The sequence below is a fragment of the Suricata suricatta genome, chromosome 14 (genome assembly GCF_006229205.1).
Source record: "Suricata suricatta isolate VVHF042 chromosome 14, meerkat_22Aug2017_6uvM2_HiC, whole genome shotgun sequence".
NCBI lineage: Eukaryota > Metazoa > Chordata > Mammalia > Carnivora > Herpestidae > Suricata > Suricata suricatta.
The window spans coordinates 59,948,380-59,969,327 of record NC_043713.1 but is presented as its reverse complement, the minus strand read 5'-3'; the positions used below and the strand labels follow the sequence as shown (position 1 = coordinate 59,969,327).

The 20,948-nt window shown below is 37.3% G+C and overlaps 1 protein-coding gene across 2 annotated transcripts; it reads right to left on the bottom strand.

Moving 5' to 3' along the window:
* Positions 1-870: 870 nt before the first annotated feature.
* PSMG2 (proteasome assembly chaperone 2) lies at positions 871-20,785 on the bottom strand. Of its 2 annotated transcripts, none has more exons than XM_029922517.1 (7): positions 20,626-20,785; positions 17,352-17,523; positions 13,719-13,777; positions 10,530-10,648; positions 9,511-9,684; positions 1,986-2,106; positions 871-1,178 (listed from the first exon to the last, which is right to left on the bottom strand). In XM_029922517.1, exons 1-7 carry the CDS (start codon positions 20,680-20,682, stop codon positions 1,080-1,082), a joined length of 801 nt encoding a protein of 266 aa, XP_029778377.1. In that variant the 5' UTR covers positions 20,683-20,785; the 3' UTR covers positions 871-1,079. The 2 variants fall into 2 exon arrangements, with proteins under 2 accessions (XP_029778377.1, XP_029778378.1); XM_029922518.1 differs by having other exon boundaries at positions 871-1,172.
* Positions 20,786-20,948: the final 163 nt, after the last annotated feature.

The following is a 20,948-nucleotide window of genomic DNA, read 5'->3' as shown; positions in this document are numbered from 1 at the left end:
CTATTTGGACCTCTTTGAGCTTCTCAAATGTGGAGGCCCATTTCCTTCCACAGATTAGGGAAGTTTTCAGTCTTTACTACTTCTACTAAGTTTTGTCCCTTTCTCTTTTCTCCTTCTGAGACTCTCATAATGCATGCATTTGTCCATTTTATGCTACTTTACAGGTCCGTTAGGTTTGCTCCATTTTCATTATTTGTTCTTTTTATTCTTCTGATTTGAGATTTTCAATGATCAGAATTGCTGATTCTTTCCTCTGGTTGATCAAATCTGCTGTTGAACTCCTGCAATACATTTTTTAGAATTCTATATGGTTCTTTTGTTTTAGTTTCTCTTCCTTGATATTCTCATTTTGTTCATGTATTGTCTTGATTTCATTGTCTGTGCTTTCTTGCAAATCCTTGTGCTTCCTTAGGACAATTAATTTTAATTCTTTGTCATGTAATTAATAGATTCCCATTTCCTTGGTATTCATTTCTGGAGATTTGATTTTGGCCCAGTGAGAACTATTTTTTAGACTCCTGACTTCTAGAATTACCAGATAATAGATTGTGTTGTCTTAAGCCACTAAGTCTGTGGTAATTTATTACAGCAGAAATAGGAAACTAATATAGAAGTATGAGTTATTAAAAAGAAAGGAGGGGCCCTGGGTGGCTCAGTTGGCTAGGCATCCAACTCTGGGTTTCAGCTCAGGTCATGATCTCACAGTTCATGATGAGTTTGAGCCCTACATTGTGCTCTGTGCTGGCAGGGGAACCTGGTTGGGATTCTCTCTCCCCCCCCCACTCTCTCTGTCCCTCCCCAGCTCATGCTTGCTTACTTTCTTGCTCTCTCAAAATAAGCTTTAAAAAAAAGGACTTATTTCAAACAAAATTACTTAGGAAATATTTTTTTTAATACAAAATTTACATTTGTTATAAATAGTGAAATGCATGGCAAAGCAACTTTATGTTATCCATTTTCTTTGAGATTTTCTGTGCAAAGTAAATATTTACTTCCTAATACATTCTCAGATCATATTTGTTTAACAGTTGTGTTGGTAATAAGTGCTTTGGGACATAAGGTAGAAAACAGAAAACAGATCAAAAAAGCGCAGGAGGAAGACCACTGCCAAAGAGTAATCTCCATGAACTTGGCATTTTCCACTGCAAGGTAGATGCTGTGGGGTCATCACACTGTAACTGAGAAAAAAAATACTTTAATCCTCCAACTTTACTACCAAATCCCCTTTTAACATTTAAGTTTTTTAAATTAGTTTTTGCTCTTTTTGGCTTTGACACTTTTAGCTGAATTTTACTGTAAAAACAAAGCAATATATTTCCATGTCTCTGTTAACTCAAGATAAATTTCTTTAAATTTCAAATCATAAAGATATGCTAGAAAGACTATGGGTGAAGTAAAATCAAATTTGAAAGAAATAGAGGTAAAATAATAATTAAAAAAATCAGTGTTGTATGATTTGTATCCATTTGTTCCTAGCAAAAGCATGAATTAAAAAACATTACCTATCATATAAAGCAACCTTATGGTTGCCTTATGCCTAAAGGCTAACTGATGTTCCTGGGTGTAATGTTCTTATTTTATCATAGAGAAAAGCATTTTAATTATAATGTATATTCAATAGTTACAGTATTGCTTTCATAAATACCTTTTGCTTGCCTTAAAAAAAAATCCTGAATTCCAAAGAAATTTCTTTACTCTTGTAAAAATATGTCTGGTATAATTAACGCAACACAACCAATTAATACCATGAAGTACTTAAAAGTTTTCCTTTTTTGGAAAATCAGCTTTAATGAAACAACTGTAGACAACTGGTTGGTTAAGTGCTCTCTTATCTTTTCAAAAGTTCATCTAAACTAAATTTTATATAAAGATATATCTGTATTTAAAATTTTTTAACTTAGTTGGTCTATTTATATAGAATATAAAATACAAGTTTGTAAATACATAACCAGAGAATCAGAAGCTTAAAATGTAGTAAAACTTACACATGGTTTAGTTATCTGAAGCCATTCATTAAGATATTCAACAAGACCTAGGGCATCTGGGATATTGTCTCCTTCTGACACAAATTTCAGCAGAACCACCATTGGAATTTCTTTAGAACAGCTGTAACAAATACAGAGAAAAATTAAGTATTCTTCTATTGATACAAGACCTGGATTCCAGTGCGTCTGTCTCTAAGACAATCTGCCAGGTTTCAGGCAAGGAGAAGATGCCACAGAATAAGATCACTTATTTATCTCCCTTTGCTCCAGATGTATGGTATTTGTGGGGATAGGGCTAGAAGCCATGTAATGCCCATTATGGGCACATGCAAATTTGTGTCTCACATAGGGCTGCATGAAAAACCATCCCCACTGAAAAATGTTCTGATCTGCTCTCCAGATCTGCTGTAGAAGATAGCGATTTTCAGAAGCACCAGAGCAAAGAGACAGAAAGAAAATAATATCCTTGTTATTAATAATCTAAAGCTGTGAAGGAAAAGTGTGGAATAGAATAAAAGGAAAAACATTTACTACTACTACTTACGGATTCTATCTACTGAGTTATTTATCATGTGCTAAGGACTGTCTGCATATTTTATAATTCAATCCCTACAGCAATCCTTGAGGAAGTTATAATGATCTTCATTTTATAAAATGAATCAGTTTGGAATAATGGGAACAGGGACAGAATGCCTGGATTCAAATTCTAGCTCTGCCACTTACCAGATATGTTGGGCAAGTTACTTAATCAGGGCTTCAGTGTGTCTCATATGTAAAAGAGAGAACACGACAGAACTTACCTCACAAGTTGTTGTGACATGTAAAGGAAGCAATACAGGAAAGTAGTTAAAACAGTGCCATACAATGTATACTATGTCATATTATGTATACTATGTATGTGCTAGCCATTACTATGAGGTAACTGAAGTTTAAAGGGCTTGAAATCTAGGAAGTGACAGAGGTGGGACTTGAACCTGGGTCTTTCTGACTCCAAAACAGTCTCCTGTTTGCTATAAATGCCTCAAGCTAGTGATGAGATGGAGATAAATGAATGCAAAAAGCTTCCTGTGTGCCAACCAAAAGCAAAAGTAATTCGTAATACACTAAAATCAAGAACTATGAGAAAAATGTAATGCTAAAACTTGAGAGCACGTGACTGGTAGAGAGCTACAGAAATAAAGGTGAGTTGGGTTCCTAAGCAGGGGATTTCAGATGTGAAGACTCTGACAGGGAGGTTCAGAAGTCTCAGATGTACTAGGAGAGCCTAACACAGCATCATCGTCTCTAAATATTAGAAATTTGAAGTTGTTAGCAAACTACATCATCACAGTATGTATGTAGTTCTCAAATATCTTAGGGGCTCTCAAGCTTTGTATGGAAGGACTGTGAGCCGTGTCCTGCCTAGAGGTGGCTAGCTAGCCTCCCTCGCTGTGCCTTCATTTTCAAAGCTCCACCTTAAAATATGCAGAAGTATGGTCTTGAATTTACAGTGCCTCTACTATTAGTTTGTAACACAAAGAGTAGCATAATAGTTTTAATATCATCCTCTGGTCCTCTCTAAAAACAGAAAGTGGAGAATGACTTATTACTTTGTGATACTAAAAACTAGCATATAAGATACATCCATTATTAAATTATAAATGCACTTCTATTTCAATTACATATAAGGGATTTCAGGTCAGTCACACACCACTGCCACCCCTTATTATTAGAGTAACTAATCTTTTTTCCAAAGATCAGAATATATATTTGTTCTCATAATGAGAAAGCAAAATATATACGTTACAAAAAATTTAGTATATATTCATGATGTGCATTGAGGGAGAAAAAAGGATTCAAAATTGTATAAGCTGTATAATGAGCTTTTTTTCAATTTCAAAAACTCTTTATTGCAGTGAATGTATAACTGCACTGATCAGTAAACAAGGGTTTGATGATAAGAGAATAAAAATGTGCATTAGAAAATTAAAAGAAAATTGATTTTGTAGAAACATTTTTAAATAGAATGAACTCAAGTTATACAGGTAGAGTTGGTATATCTTGCAGATAGTACATTCAGTTCTTTTAAAGGAGTTGGGAAGAGAACAAATGAAAAATCAGTAGTGGTAGTTACTTCTGACAGATTAGATAGATAGATATAAACAGAGGGAGAGACAGGGAGAGAGTAAGAGAGAAAGAGCATGTGCACATGCAGGGGGAGAAGGAGGGAAGGGGAGGGAAGAGAGACAGAGGAGAGAAAGAGAATCTTAAGCAGGCTTCATGCCCAGCACAGAGCACAACACAGGGCTCAATCTTATCATGACCGTGAGATCATGACCTGAGCCTGAAAGCAAGAGCCAGATACTTAACTGAATGCGCCACCCAGGCGTCCCAGAACTAAGTGTTATAAATAAATATTGTTTCTTTGAACTATCCTATTTTTTCCAAATAATCTATGATGAGTTTGTCTACCTTTTATATTCACTATTGTTACTAACTGTGTAGGCAAGTTTACAACTACCCAGAAGTTATTCTTTGGTTCACAGAGTTTTAACCTACATACATGAAGCTTAGACTTCAAAGACTCAGAGAGACCCCTACAGCTCTTCTTGAATAGGCCTTCTCTGGTTCTCTGCCTTGTACTTTCTGGGTGTCCTAGCATCCCCCAGCTCTGAAATCTGTCTCCTCAACTCAGCAAGACTGCTCTGCTCAGGTTCTCTCCCCCTCCCTGTATAGTCCAGTAGTCCAGAAAGTATCTCCCAGCAGAAAGCTGGGGGCAGCTGTACAACTTTATTTGTCTTCTCTCAGGGATCACAACTATGTGCTGCTTGGTGTCCAAGTCTGAAAAAGTTGTTTCATTAATTTTGTCCAATTTCTAGGTGTTTATGGCAAGATGGCAAGTCTGAGATCATTACTCTAACATTGACTGAAGCCAAAGTAGGAAGCTGATTTGTAAAGAACTAAGCAGTCAGGATGAAGGCATGGAGAGCTGTGGGAAAACAAAGAGTGCAGTAAATTCCTTGTGCAGAAGCGGGAAGCAAGTAAGGACACACAGGAGAGCTGTGTGAGGTGACTCTTGCAAATGGGGTTGGTTTCTGCAAGGGAGACAACAGGAAAAAGTACACAGGACAAGGCAAAGAAGAATGAGACAGCTTTTAGGAAACTGTGACTGCTAGTAAGTTAGCTGGACTCCAGGGCACCAAGGACCAAGCCAGGCAAGGAGGTCCTGCAGGCCTTGTATGACACGTTAAGAAATATGAACCAGATTCTGCACAAAGCAAGTAAAATTGGTGATGGATTTTACTCAGGGAATGTTGTGCTCAGCTCTGAATTTTATTTTGTAATTTTTTTTAATGTTTATTTGTGTGAGAGAGAGAGAGAGAGAGCGAGCGAGCGAGCGAGCGCACGCGTGTGTGTGTGCGAGTCCACGCGTGTGTGTGTGCGAGTCCAGGAAAGTCAGAGAGAGGAAGACACAGAGCTGAGCTGTCAGCAGAGCCTGATGCAGGGCTCGAACTCACAAACCATGTGATCATGACCTAAGCCGAAGTCAGATGCTTAACTGACCGAGCCACCCAGGTGCCCAAGTTCTGAATTTTAGAAGGTTGGTTCTAGTATCACTGACGATGGATCAGAGGGAGTCAGAATGGAGCAGGGGAATCAATCAAGAGATCTTGATGGCGGTGGCTGTAGACTAAACTCACATCCTTCCAAGACTCATATGCTGAAGCCCTAACCCCCAATGCAACTGTATCTGGAAATAGGATCTGTACAGGTAACTGAGGTTAAACCAAGTCATAAAAATGAGGCCTTAAGCTGACAGGATTGTGGCCCCATAAGGAGAGAAGGAATTGGAGGTCTCTGCCATGTAAGGATATGGCCAGAAGGCAGCCATCTGCAGCTAGGAAGAGGGCCCTCACCAGAACCCAACCATATTGGCTCCCCAATCTTGGACTTCTAGCCTCCAGAACTGGGAACAAATTAATTTTTGTGGTTTAAGCGAACCTGCGATGATATTTTGCTATGGTAGTCTAATCGGACTAACAGCAGTCTAGGCTGCAAATGACGTGGCCTGAATAAAGCAAGATAAGGACTGAAAGCTGGTGGTCTGCAGGGCCGACAAGAGAATTATTAGGTAGTCAGGGCTTCCAGGCTGTGGTAAAGGAATAGTTGGAGTGATATTTTATATTATGAGGAATAAGCTGGACAGGAAAAGAAGTTAAAACACAAATGGGTGACAGACTGGAAAAAAAGAAAAATGAAAAGAAATGGTTACTTTAATAAGAATAGAGCAGGTTTTAAGAGAAAAAGACAGGGGGAACGTTACACAAGTACGGTCAGAGATGGACAAAACAAGATGTATTAGGAGAACAAGCTGAAATGCCTGTAATCTTTCTGACAGAAGTCTTAGATATTTCAGAAGCAGCAGGGGCATATGTAATTACAAATAACAAGGAATAGGTTCAACTTTTAGACAAAGAATAAAGCTCACTGTGATCCTGGACCATGAGTGCTAGGTCTAGACTGAAGTGGTTAAAAGTGCAGGATTTGGGGCCGGATGCCTATGTTTGCATCTTGGCTCTGCCACATGTTACTCACATGGCTTTTAGCAGTTATTTAACCTTGCTGCTCTTCAATTATTTTTATTAATAACATGTAGTTAATAGCAGTACATACCTATAAGGTTAGTATGAGAATTAAAAAATTTAATACATATAAAGTACACAGTAAGTACCAGGTACATAATTTGCTGTTATTACCATGACTACTTTTATGTTACTAATACGACTTCCTCAGGTCATATAGAAGTCACAATGTAGATTTCAGAGCAAGCAAATTATTCTACTTTGCAAGGCTAGAATTACACTCTTGAAATGTATTATGTTAAGTAATGAGGCAGATTTATTGGTCGACTTTGAGCAATGGTGATGGGGACATACATTTTTTCTAAGGTTAGCTCTGCCCAGTTCTCTAAAGACACCACTGACAGCACAAGAGGATGCTCCTTAACTCATCAGTCCTAATGGGAGAGCAGAGAGTAGACTAGCAATAAAAGCCACCTTCTAGACACCAATGGCTCTGTATTCCATGAACCCACCAGGCACATCAACTCCCAGAAGGGAGGAAGAGTCAGAGGGAGGTGAAGCATACAGCAAGATCTATAGCCCCAAATTTAGCCTTGGGTCATATGGAACAGGAAGTTAAAGGATAAGGCAGGCAAAAATGGGGCAAGTGTCTACAAATCTGTTAGCAGACTGGGCCATCATACTGAGTCATATAAATCAATTTACAAAAGGGCTAAAAGAAAAAGAGATCTCTTTCTAATTTCCACCCTTACTTTCACTTGCCTTCTAAATGTTAATGATTCCCGAAGATTAATCAAGAGTGAGTGCAGAGAATTTAAAAATGTACACAAATAACTATAAATCTGTTATTGGGCATATAATATATAAAGATATAATTTGTGACAATATCATAATGGGTTGGGGGGAGAGAGAGTGCACAGGAGTAATTTTTGTACGTAATTGTAGTAGCAACTTAGACTGTTATTACTTTAGAATGTTACATGCAATGACCCTGGAAACCACAAAGCATATTCTATAGAATATGCACAAAAGGAAATGTGAAGAGAACCAAAAGATGTCACTATAAAAAAAGTAATTATGCACAAAAGATGGCAGTAAAGCAGGAAATGAAGAACAAAAAAGGTGTAAGACATACAGAAAACAAACAGCAAAATAACAGGTCATTCATCAGTAATTACTTTTAATGCAAATGGATTAAACTCTAATCAAAAGACAGAGACTGGCAGAATGGATTTAAAAAATGATCCAACTATTTACCATCTATAAGAGAATCACTTTGAATATAAGGACACACATAGTGTGAGAATGAAAAGACGGGAAAAGATATTCCATATAAATAGTAATCAGGGTGGCTGTACAAATATCAGACAAAATATTAAAAACTGTTACAAGAGCTATAGAGCTGGGCTTCATTTTATTGTTTTGTTGATTGTCTACATGTAAGAAAGTGATGCATAAAATGTTACAGATGCAAGCATTTGGTAAAAATCAGCAAAAACATTGTCAGAAATGATTTGTCGTATGGAATTTATAATAAAGAGTATTGTATATTTAAAAAAAAACTGTTACAAGAGATGAAGAAGGCCATTATCTATTGAATATATGGGCCAATTCATCAAGAAGATTCACAAAAACAGAGCCTCAAAATACATAAGGAAACACTGACAGAATTGAAGGGAGAATTAGATACCGTGCTACAATAATAGCTGGAGACTTCAACACCCCACATTCAACGGATGGAACCACCACCCTGACTCATAATGAAACAAGACTTTCACGACACCATACACCCATTAGGCCTAAGAGACGTGTACAGAACACCCCACTCAACAAAGCAGAATACGTTTTTTGGGTGCACATGGAACATTCTCCAGGACAGACCTTTGGTAGGACACAAAATAAGACTTGATAAATGAAAAAGATTAAAATCATACAGTGTCTTGTTTAATCACAGTAGAATGACACTAGGAATCAAAGCAGACGGAAAACCAGAAAATTCACAAATACATGGAAATTAAACAACACAGTCTCAAACAACTGATGGGTCAAAGAAGAAGTAACACGGGAAATTAGAGGAAAATGAAAATGAAAACCACATGCTGAATTTCAGAGTTGTAGTTAAAGTAGAGTATGAGGGAAAGTTTCGGCTGTAAATGCATATATTTAAAAAGAAGAAATTTCTCAGATTGATGACCTAAGTTTACATCTTAGGAACTACAGAAAGAAAGGCAAACTAAACCTGGAGTTAGCAGAAGAAAGGGAATAATGAAGATTAAAGTGGAGATAAATAGAAAAAAAATAATAGAGAAAATCAATAAAACCAAAAGCTAGTTATTTGAAAAGATCAACAAAACTAAGTACAAAAGAGGACTCAAATTACAAAGATCAAAAATGAAAGTGAGAATATAGATTTTATAGAAATAAAAAGGAGTTATTTAATGATTACAGATTCTGTTTAGAATGATGACAAAGTTCTGAAAGTGGATAGTGACAGATATACAACAGCATAAATGCATTAATGCCACTTAACTGTACACTTAAAAATGGTTACATTTAATATTATGTATATTTTACCAAACTTAAAAAAGACTGATTGTAGAGGTTGCATACAGTATCAGGATCCTTAGCATGCCACACATTATAAAGCATTAAATATGGCTTTTTAGGAAAGAATTCTCCTAAAACTGAATCTCAATCTTTCTCCTGAATGTAATTCAGTACCTATTTTATATATAGCATATAAAATTTACAATAAATATATAAACATATTTTCAAAGTTCTAATAAGTAATCCAACACTCTCCCACTTACCTTACTTTCATTTGTTAAAGTAGGCTCCACACCCAGTGTGGGCCTTGAATTTGTGACCCCCAGAGATCAGAGTCACATGTTCTACCCACTGACCCAGCCCTTCCTACTCTCATTTTTAAATAAGGTGGGGAACAAATCAACAAACAAACTCACCCTTCATCATAGAGTGTTTTTGTGATACCTCCTCCAGGAATACGGACACAAAACTCAGAATCATCTATTTCAGGAATGCATGGGCTTTTTTCCATTTCCTCCCAGTTAAAGCTCTTTATTTTATTTTGAATAGTTTTTGGCAAGAAAGGTGTAAGTAGGTATCTGAAGGGAGTACTAGAAGCAAAATCATATAATTAAGTTTCTAAAAACTCATAATAAATATGAACATTAAGGCAAGTACCAGTTCTTTAAGCAAATACTAACTGTTCCACGTGTATTCTGTTGCAAAAGCAAAGCACAAGTTTCAGCAGTCATGGAAAAGTACCTTGTAAAAATATTGCTCTGGCTTGCTATTTACACACTTAGGAGAGAGTATATGGACACAGGCCAACTTAAACTAAGGTAAGGCCAGCATGAAGATAATCTATTTTCCACAGCTATGCTCCCTTCTGGCCAAGAGGACTTTTGTGAGATTCCTAGAAATGTATGTCTATTGTGAGATTCCTAGAAATTAGCTCCAGTCTTGAAAGGTTAGTCTTGGCTAATGCTTTTTCGTCATGATTTTATAGGTGCAGAAATGATAATGAAATAGTTTATATTTCTGTCTCTCGGACACTTTGTCTTATGTTTAGGAATTCAGTGTGACATTCCTGATTTATACTTAGAGGCAGCTGGATTTCTGCAATGGCTGAATAGAAATATGAATCCAATTTTCCAAAAATTATACCCAATGAATCTCTTTCTCTTTATCAACTGAGTTCTGTAATGTCACACACACAATACCAAACAACGAAAGCACAGTTCTAGAACCATCTCGATCTTTACATCAAAGCCTTCCTTGTGCCTCAACCATAAGACTACTTAACCATACTCCCTTCTATCTCGACTATCATCTTTCTAAATTCCTGAGAGGGGAGGTAAAGATATATATGACTTTTAAAACTTATTTGAGCTTTTTAAGAGAGACCATCAAAATACTGCATAAACCAAAACAAAATTTTTCAAAGGCAAAAACATACCTGCGAAGCTGTAGATCATTACGGTGATATGAATGACTGCTTGAAAGAACAATAACTTTGGCATAGTTACTACTTTTCACCCAGGAAAGCAGTTTTTCACAGAATGGCTTTGATTTATGCTTGGTATACCATTGAAAGAATAAAAAGAGAGTCTAAAAGTTAGATCTTAGCATATGAGTATTATATAAATATAAATAGAATATAAATATAAAAGAATATAAAATATTTTATCACCTTTACATAATTTATGTATTAAAATTATAATTATTTTTATATCCACTTACTATCCTTAAACTGAAGGTGAGAGATGAAGAGCAATGCCTTATTTGTTGTATCTTTACAATTAAGAAATAAGTCAGGAGAAATCTAGATTTCAAAAAAATTCTATGCTGACTGACCAAGGAAAATTTCCCAGTTCTCTACTTAAGTAATACATTGTTACTAAAAACCTATCACATGGTCATATATCTTCTTGCTAAAAAATTTCTGATGTGAATCTGATCAGGAAATGATTAGGTGAATTTAGGGAACATCTGGCATGGATCCTCGAAGAGTGAATACAGTGAAGAAAAGAGGAGGAGGCCACTTGTATGTCAAAGGCTACCATCTAAAAAGATGTTACAGCCATATGTAACATGTGAACCTTGAGTGGATCCAGAACTGAAGAATATTTTGGGGGGAATTGGGGAAATTTGAGTATGTCTTATGATACTACTGAATAATTCATTAAGTACTGATTTTCTTAGGTGTGGTAATGCTGCTGTGGTTGTGAAGGAGAATGTAATTTTTAAAGATGCATGCTGAGCTGTTTATGGGTAAAATATCATGACATCACCAGCCTACTTTGGATTGTTTGGCAGAAGGAAACCACACGCACATGCAGAGAGAGAGAATCAAGTAGGTATGGCAAGATTTAACAGTTGATTAATCTGGAAAGTGGGTTATACAATTTTTAGGGGGAAAATTATTTATGGAATTCTTTTCACAGACTGTTGTTAAATAATTATTCAACAAAATTTAAAATGCAGATAAGAAATACCTAGCTTTTAAAATAGGAAGATGGTATAGCATGATTAAGTCTAGAATTCTGGCCCCACTTCATACAGACCATATGTCTCAGGGAAATTGCTTAACTTTTCTGTGTGTCAGTTTTCTGAAATCTCGTATTTAAAAAAAATTTTTTTTAAATGTTTATCTATCTTTGAGACAGAGAGAGACAGAGTGTGAACAGGGAGGAGCAGAGAAAGAGACGCACAGAATCTGAAACAGGCTCCAGGCTCTGAGCTGTCAGCACAGAACCCGATGCGGGGCTCAAATCCACGAACTGCGAGATCATGACCTGAGCTGAATTTGGACCACTTAGCTGATTGAGCCACCCAGGGGCCCCTGAAATCTCATTTTACAAATGAGGATAATGTTAGTACCTGCTTTGTCAGACTGTTGAGATGCTTATGTAGAGTAATATATATATAAACAGCCATATTGGTGAGAAGAATCAATGCTCAATAAATGATCACTATTCCCATCAACCAAAAATTTCATTTAGACATGTCTGTCTTTCTTAATTCTTGAACTTACACTGGTATTAGGAAGAGAACAGAAAAAGCCACCTGGCATAATGGAAAAATACTAGCAACTCTCACTGCAAAACTTTGGGTATGATATTGTTAACTAAAGAAAGTAAAGAGTAATCTAATATAAATATTAAAATAATTGTAGCACTATTCAGTTGTCTCAAACTGGAAAAAAAATCTAATGTTCCGTGAACAGTACGATGGATAATTTATGGTTTATTTATACAACAAAATCCCACAGAGAGGTGAGAATGAACGACCTTTCCTTGGAACTACATGGATGGACCTCACTGACAGAATGCTGAGTAAAGGAAGTGAGACATAAAGTACATGCCATAAGATTCCCTAAGGTGGGGTATGTGGGAGAGCCAATGGAAAGTTGACAATTTTCTGACACTCCTTAATCCATTCAACTAACATTTACTAAGAGCTTCTCTACACGTGTATTTTCTAGAAGCTGGGGATATGAGAGTGAATGACACATTGTCACTTCTCTCAGAATACTTACTTTATATTAGAGGTACATAATAAACAAATATATGATATTTCAAGTAGTGATGAGTTGTGAAGAAAAGCACCCCAGGATAAGACAACAGAAAGGGTAGTCAGGGAGTTCTTTCTGATGAGGTAACATTTAAGCAAGGACTAAAGGAAGTAAACCATTTAAGGTATCTAGAAGAAAAGTATTCCAGGCAGAGAAAATAACGTAGAGACTCTGAGATGGGAGTGACCTTAATCTGTCTGAACAACACAGGGAGACCAGTGTGGCTAAAGCAGGGTGAGTGAAAGAGGGAAACCGGCAACGAGCACACAGGAATGGCTCTAAGTTTGATGGCTCTACCTAAGAGCAGCTGTCCTGAGAACTCTCTGATTATGGAAGTGCTCTTTATGGCAGCTACTTGCCACACATGGCTAAGGAGAACTTCAAATGTGGCTACTGTGAAGGAGGAACTGACATTTTAATTTAATTTTAGTTTATGAATCAAAATTTAAATACCTACATGTGGATAGTGGCTACCATATCAGCACAGAGGTAGAGCCTGATAAGCCAAGGGAAGGGCTGAGAGTTCACTGGAATGAATTAGGAAGACACGAGATGGTGAAGAGAGAAGCGATGTGTTTGATTTAGGTTTAATGGATCACTGGTGGTGCTATCTGCAAACAGACCATTAGGTATATATGGAAGTGGGTAGACCAAGAATAGAACTAGGGGTATGAGACAAGGCAGTGATTTGGACAAGAGTGCTAGCGGTGGAAGAGGAAAGGGAGACTCAGAATTTATTTTGACACATACATAATTTATATGTAGATGCCATTGGTTGAAATGTAATACAAACATACTAAACCCAAAATATTCATTTGCTTGAATGTTTTCATCAGTGTTACCTGAACTAGGAATATATAAGGCCCAAACAGTATGTCTCATTTCCTTTCAATATAATCAATCAGTAAATATGGTAACATCTCTGAAATTTTATAAGACTGGTTCTCTATAGAATCAGACTTTCTTATTTGTATAAAGAGCAGAACGGAGTTTTGAATCTTAATAATACTTAGTATTTTCTCATTATATTTCACTTCCATCAACTTAAAAAGACAAATATAATATACTAACCTTAATAAAAATAGATCTTAACTGAAGAGCCACTAGCTTCTTTGAGGGCAGTGAATATACTACAAAGACGAAATAAAATGAAATCATGAGTTAAAATGAGTTATATATGTGAAATTACTAACATGAAAACTAAAATTGAATTGCAAGAACTTTTATACCTAATATTTTCAATAACTAAATATAGACATATGAACTATATCATTCACTTAAAACATTTTAGAAGTACCTTAAAATGCACCTGTGGGCTTTATTCTATATAACAGATTCATTTCTGACAGGCTAACTGTTAGCTGTGATTGTAAAACCAGGGACGAATTCCCCTGGAAACTTCTGGCATTATGACAAATGAAATCATTCTTAAGAATGTTTTTATTTAAGGGGTACATAGGTTGCTCGGTCGGTTCAGCAGCTTACTTTGGTTCAGGTCATGATTTCGCAGTTTGTGAGTTCAAGCCCCACACCGGGCTCTCTGCTGTCAGCTTATCAGTGCAGAGCCCTCTTCGGATCCTCTATCCCTCTCCCTCTCTGCCCCTCCCCCACTTGCACAATCTCTTGAAAAATAAATAAAACATTTAAAGAAATGAATGTTTTTAGTTAAAAAAAAAAAAAAGAAACAAACCAAAAAAGCCAAAAAGGGGCACCTGGGTTGCTTAGTAGGTTGAGTATCCAACTCTTGATTTTGGCTCAGGTCATGATCAGTGGGCTGTGGGATGAGCCCTGTGTGGGCTTTGTGCTAAGCGTGGAGCCTGCTTAGGATTCTCTCTCTCCCTCTGCCCCTATCCCTCACACATGCGCTCTCTCTTTTTAATGTTTCTTTTTGAGAGAGAGGCAGACAGAGTAAGAGCAGGGGAGGGGAAAAGAGAAAGGGAGACACAGAATCTGAAGCAGGCTCCAGGCTCTGAGCTCTAAGCACAGAGCCCGACGGGGGGCTCAAACTCACAGACTGCAAGATCATGACCTGAGCCAAAGTCAGATGCTTAACTGACTGAGCCGCCCAGGTGCCCCTGCTCACGTTTTCTCTCTCTCTCTCTCTCTCTAAAAAAGTTATTCTCCCCTCTTCTCTCTAGAGAATGGCAACACTCATTGGGATTTAGAGAAGAAAGAATAAAATGCAAGAGCATGTTAGCCACATAATAAAATCCCTGGAATAGGAGTTCTGTGTTCTTAGGAGTTTTTGAAAGATAACATGCAAGATAATACGTAAAATTTTCTGAATCAATGTGTGTATTCTTCTTCAAGGAAAAGGATCCATAACATTCACTCACATTCTACAAGGAGGTCTACTTTACTGATGCTTAATATGTCCCTGCCCAACCTCATCTCTGAGAATGAGAAGCTCTGAGATGAACCAAGGACAAAATATGGAGTTTATTAAAGGCATGATTAGGCCACTGTGCTAAGGAGTAAGCTTTTAGTTACTGTAAAATAATTTACAAATAACCCAGACTCCAGCAAAGCCTTTGGTAGATCATGTCTCTCTAGTTACAGCTCTTCTGGGGAGTGTCTCCTTGGACCAGGTTAGTGACATGACTGGGGGCAATAATGCATGAGCAAGCCCAGTGACCACCAGGTATTTTCAGAACAAAAGAAGAGCAGAAATTTAGGAATTAGGAAAAAGAGCACAAATTTAGTGTAAAGTGACTAAAAGGTGGGCCACTCAGGCCTATAATCTATCTCTGATAAGCACATTTATAGTGAAATTCAACAGACTAGGTGGGTAGAGGATATATCTGTAGGGAGTGAGCAAAATGTAAGATCTACCACTTCCTATAATAGCAACACTCATGTTCTTCATCAGTGTATCATGCAAATCTTTTTTGTTAAGATCTTGCTTCCCATTACTTTTCTCTTCTGAGGTAATAAGATATGAAAGCAACATCACCTTTCACGTATTCTGGTGTAAAATATTTAGCTTGTATCTAATCAAGCCTTTAGACCTAGGAACAGTTACAGAAAATACATACACTAGGGGACCAAGACAAATGACACTACAAGGAAGTTATCAGACAAATGCAAAAGATGGGACATTCAATAGGACAATGGATCTAGTTTTCTCCTCAATAAATTAATTTCATGAAGGGATAGAAAAAAAAAAAGAGACTGCTCTATAGTAAAGGAAATTTTGGAGGCACAAGAATCAGAAGTACTATGGTGGATCTTGGTTTATTTTATTATTATTATTATTTTTTAATGTTTGTTTTTGAGAGAGAGAGAGAGAGAGAGTGTGAGTGGGGTGTGGGCAGAGACAGAATTCAAAACAGGCTCTGTGCTTAACTGACTGAGCCACCCTGGTGGCCCTAGTGGGTTTTGGTTAAGACAAATTAACTTTAAAGGACGTTTTGGGGTAAACTGGAATAGTCTAAATATGGATAGGGTATAGGAAGATATTTTGTTAAATGTGATGGAATTTTAAGTATGTAAGAAAATGTTCTTAAAAAAGATGGAATGTTTAAGTATTTAGAGGTGGAATGTCATGTCGTCTGTAACTTATTTCAAAATACTCATCTTAAAAATAAACAACGTAGATTAAAGACATATCCAATTGACTTGTTGCAAGTTTGTGTCAGAGAAAAGCCAGGGGGTCTTCCACTAGTGTAAAAGTACATCAGCAGGGGGGTGAGATGCTTCTTAAGAAACAGGTCTCAGGGGCCAGAGCCTTGATTAGAAGCTCAGGTACACCAATTATTAACCATGTGACCTTAACTTCTTCTCTGTGCAATGGTTTCCATCATCTATAAGACTACCTATAAAGTAGTTGTGAAGATTAAATAAATTAATAAACATAAATGCACATAGTGCTCAGCTCATCGGAAATGATGATAGTTGTTACCATTAGTGGAACTATATAAATTCTAGTTCTACTCTTTATAGTACTTTATCCTTTAAGGCAATAACTGAAATTCAGTCTTATGGTAAACAAAACACTGAGAAGCCAACAGAGCAGCCTGCTATCAAAGAAGCAAGTGGATACTCTTGTGCTTCATGAACAATAGCTTTCCTCTACTCACTCAGAGCAGTTCTGTATTATAAACACAGTGGTCATGACATTGTCAACTGTGTTCCCCAATTAAAACAAACTTAATAGTGCAATGAGGAATTATGGAGATTATAGTATTAGCAACTCAGGCTCTCTGAGCCTTACTGATATATTATTATTATTGTTTACCATATTATATTATGATACATATATTATATTATGGGTACTATAATAATGTGAGAGGATGACTATGAGGCCTAGGTAAGGTAGCATACATTAAACATACTGAGCTTGGTGGAATTCTCTTTATCCCTTTCTCTAGTATTAGTGATGCTTATACTTGCCAGGAAGACCAGAAATTAAAACTGAGGCTAAAAGAAGGACAAAAAAACCTTCATGTTAAAAAAAAAAAAAAAAAAGGAAATCTCAAGTTCTTGTAAAATGTATAAGTACAGTCATCATAGGAGTTGCCATTTAGTAAAGACTAAGAACTAAAACCAGGATGTACAAGAATAGGACAATGTGACCAGGAATAAATTCTGCACAAAGCTGGCACTAAGTAAATGTATGCTATAGAACAGTTATCTATTCAATCTATTTCTGATTTAAAACAACTCCTCCTTGTAACAGAATAAAACATGAGAAATCTTATATACCTTCAGCATTTATACTGAGTTCTGTTGAGTTTTCTTCTGTAGTTGCATATGGATTGTTTCCAACCATTGGCACGAGACAATCGGTATAGAAGTAACCAATCTTACACATATTCAGTGTAGAAATAATCAAATCTATTGCAAGCTGGCCAACATTTCCAACAGATACTGCTGGCTGAAATAATAAAAAATGTTCATTAAATCATCAAACTTAGCAGCACTTTTAAAAGCTTAGATAGAAGACAAGAATCACAGAACTACATTTAAATGGTTATGCTCAGGTGCATCATAGCTAGATAAGGACTCTGCAGTAGTTTCAACAAGGTGTCAGCAGGGGCTTCCTCTACTTTGGAGACTACTGGCTTAACACTGACTTATTGAACACTGACTATGTGTCAATCATTGCTCTAAGCACTTGCAGGAAGACAAATTGATAAAAATTCCTGCCCTCATGGAACTCTCATTCCAGTAAGGGAGTAGCTTAATATAATAAACAAAATAGTGAAATATAGCCATACGTTATTTTATTGTACTTGAAGGTCTGTGGCAACCCAGCCTCAAGCAGGTCTATTGGCACCATATTTCCAACAGCATTTGCTCACTTTGTGTCTGTTACATTTTGGTAATTCTCTCAATATTTCAACCTTTTTATTATTATTATATTAGTTATCATCTGATCTATGGTCAGTGATTATGACTCACCGAAAGCTCAGATGATGGCCAGCATTCTTTAACAATAAAGTATTTTAAAATTAAGGTGTGTAGTCTTTTTAGACATAATCCAAACAATACATTACAGTATAAACATAACTTTCACATCCACTGGGAAAACCAAATAATTCATTTGACTTGCTTTATTGTGGTATTTATTGCTGTGATCTGAAACCAAACCCACAGTATCTTCAAGGTATGTCTGTATATAGAGGTAAGTGCTATGGAGAAAAATTAAGTGAGAGCATGTATCTGTTTGGTTGCAATGTTAAATAGGGTGATCAAGAAAAGACTTTAGGTGATCAGTTAATTATAGACCTGGAAGACTTAAGGAAGACAGCCACACAAAGACCAGGGAAAAAAATACTTCAAGCAGTGGGAAAGCAGGTATAAAGCCTTCTGGGGTCCTTTCCCTTTGCTTTGTTAGCGCATAAAGCTTAGAGTCACCTTATTTTGATGTTAAACACACACACACACACACACACACACACACACACACACACACACACTCTTACCTCCATGACTCTGAACAGAGCAACTGTCAAATCTCTACCTATCACCCAGAACATTTATCTGAACTCTAGAGACTAATGGGTATTTCCACATGGTTCTTTTATAGGCAACGCACATATAACATGTACAAAACTAAACTGTTGCCCAAACCTGTCTTCATATTTTGTGTTTCAGAAAAGAGAAACAATTATTCAATTACCTAAATCAAGAAACTTCTTCCTTTTCTCTTACCAGCTACTTTTAATATGTCTAATTTTCACTGATTCTACTTCCAAAGTATCTCTTTAATATAGCTCGTTCTTTGCATTCTTCTGGCAATTGCTTTCTTTCCCTCCTTCATCTTATTTTTCTGGGTCCCTCAGGGTGGTCTCTCACTTCTCATTGCTCTCCTCTACTAATCTCCTGGTTATCTTCTGTAATTCCCTTACCCTTCCCAAGGATTCTGCTACTTAGGTTACACCCTTTCTCTACTGTATCATCTACCCTTTCCTCACTATTGGATTCTTCTCATCAGTATATACACGTGCTATAATCTTTCATTCTAAGATACCCTCCTTTGACTCTACACACACCCCTAGCTACCATCTCACTTTTTGGTGTCTCTGCATAACCAAAATTCCTCACAGTTGTCCACTAAGGCATAAGGAAGAACTTTATCTCTGAATTAATGAATATATATACACACACAACACACACATATATGTATGTATATATTTATTTATATATACACACACTTCTCTATCTCTTCTTCCATTTATTCAACCCACTCCAATACGGCTTCCCTGCCTTTGGCAATTTACTAATAATGTTAAGGTTACTGCCAATAATCTCTTAGACATTACTCTCCCTACGAATCTGCCAGATAATCTCCTGGAAGAATGTTTTTCTCTTTTGTGATTAATATTTTTCATGGAGATACTTTGAAATAATATAAAATTTCTTTCATCAGTACATCATCACACGAATTTTAGCATTCACTGATATTTCTTGCATGCATCATTAAGGTGAGGATTGCCCAAATGTGATTATCATTTTAAAAATTAGGAAATGACTGACATATAACAGTGTATCAGTTTTAGGTATAAACATAATAATTTGATACATATACACACTGTGAAATGATTACCACAATAAGTTTACTTAACATCAACCAGTTACAAATTTTCTTGTAATGAGAACTTTTAAGATCTATTCTCTTAGCAAATTTCAAATATACAATACAGTACTATTAATTACAGTCACCATGCTGTATATTACATCCCCAGAACTTATTTAAAACTGGAGGGTAGTACTTTTTGACTATCTTCGCCTATTTCATCCAAGCAGCTCTCATCTTCACCCGCCTCTCACCAAACTGTTCTCTTTATAGTTCTCTATTTTTTTTTTCAGAGTCCACGTATGAAGCTCTTTTTTTTTTTTTTTTAAACAGGTCCCTGTGTCCCTCTCACTCCCAGCGAGTCCTAGGGTTCTTCTGTACTCTTTACAAAGTGCTATCCTAGCACTCATTGCCCTTATTGGTTTACGTGTTTCCAACTAGACTGCACACTCCTTGAGGACAAGGACCTAGTCTTAGTCTAACAGCGTTACATAACACACTGTTTATTGAAACAGTGACTGGAATACAGGCAATTTTAAGAGCAATAAAACCGTATGTTAGCTACTAGCAAGGTTTCCTTTTCTGTAGTTATCTGGTTAATGACAAAAGTCCTGCCAGCTTAAGAATGCCTCTGCTACTAGCTGAAAAAAAGATTTTCTAGGATACAACGAAAGGAAAATGGCCCACACAACCTATGTACGTCACCTGTAATAATCAAACACACTACGTTTTACAATCAAGACTACAAACTCTAGTCTCAGAAACGTTTGGTGATAGTGCCAACAAAGGTTCTTTCTGCAGCCCCGCCTCCAGCGACAACGTCCCTGTTTTAGACAAGTACCGGCTTCTGTCCCCGAGCGGGTGAAACACCTCGAAGGGCGGTGGCGGCTCCCTAGCGCCTCCCGAAAGGCAGCACCCCAAGCCGGGCAGGCTGAGCTCGAGAAAGCGGGTACTCACCATGAGGAAGGTGAAGCCCCCGAGGTCGGGGGCAGAATCTCCGCACGGAACAAACATGGTCACACTGAAGTGGGAGGACTCAGTGAGCGCGGGCCAGGAAGAAACACAGGCGACGCGAGCGCGAAACCGCGAGCACCTCGCCGCGTCTGCGCGCCGGAGTCCCCAGAGGCCCTAGCGACGGGGGCGGGGCAGGGTCCGTCGAATCGCTCAGCGTGGGGTCCTGAAGGGTCCGTCCAGCTACCTGCCCGTCCGAGGGCCCACGAGCTGGGAAAAGAGGGGGCCGGTAGCGCCTGCAGAGCCCTGGCAGGGCAGGGCGATGGAGG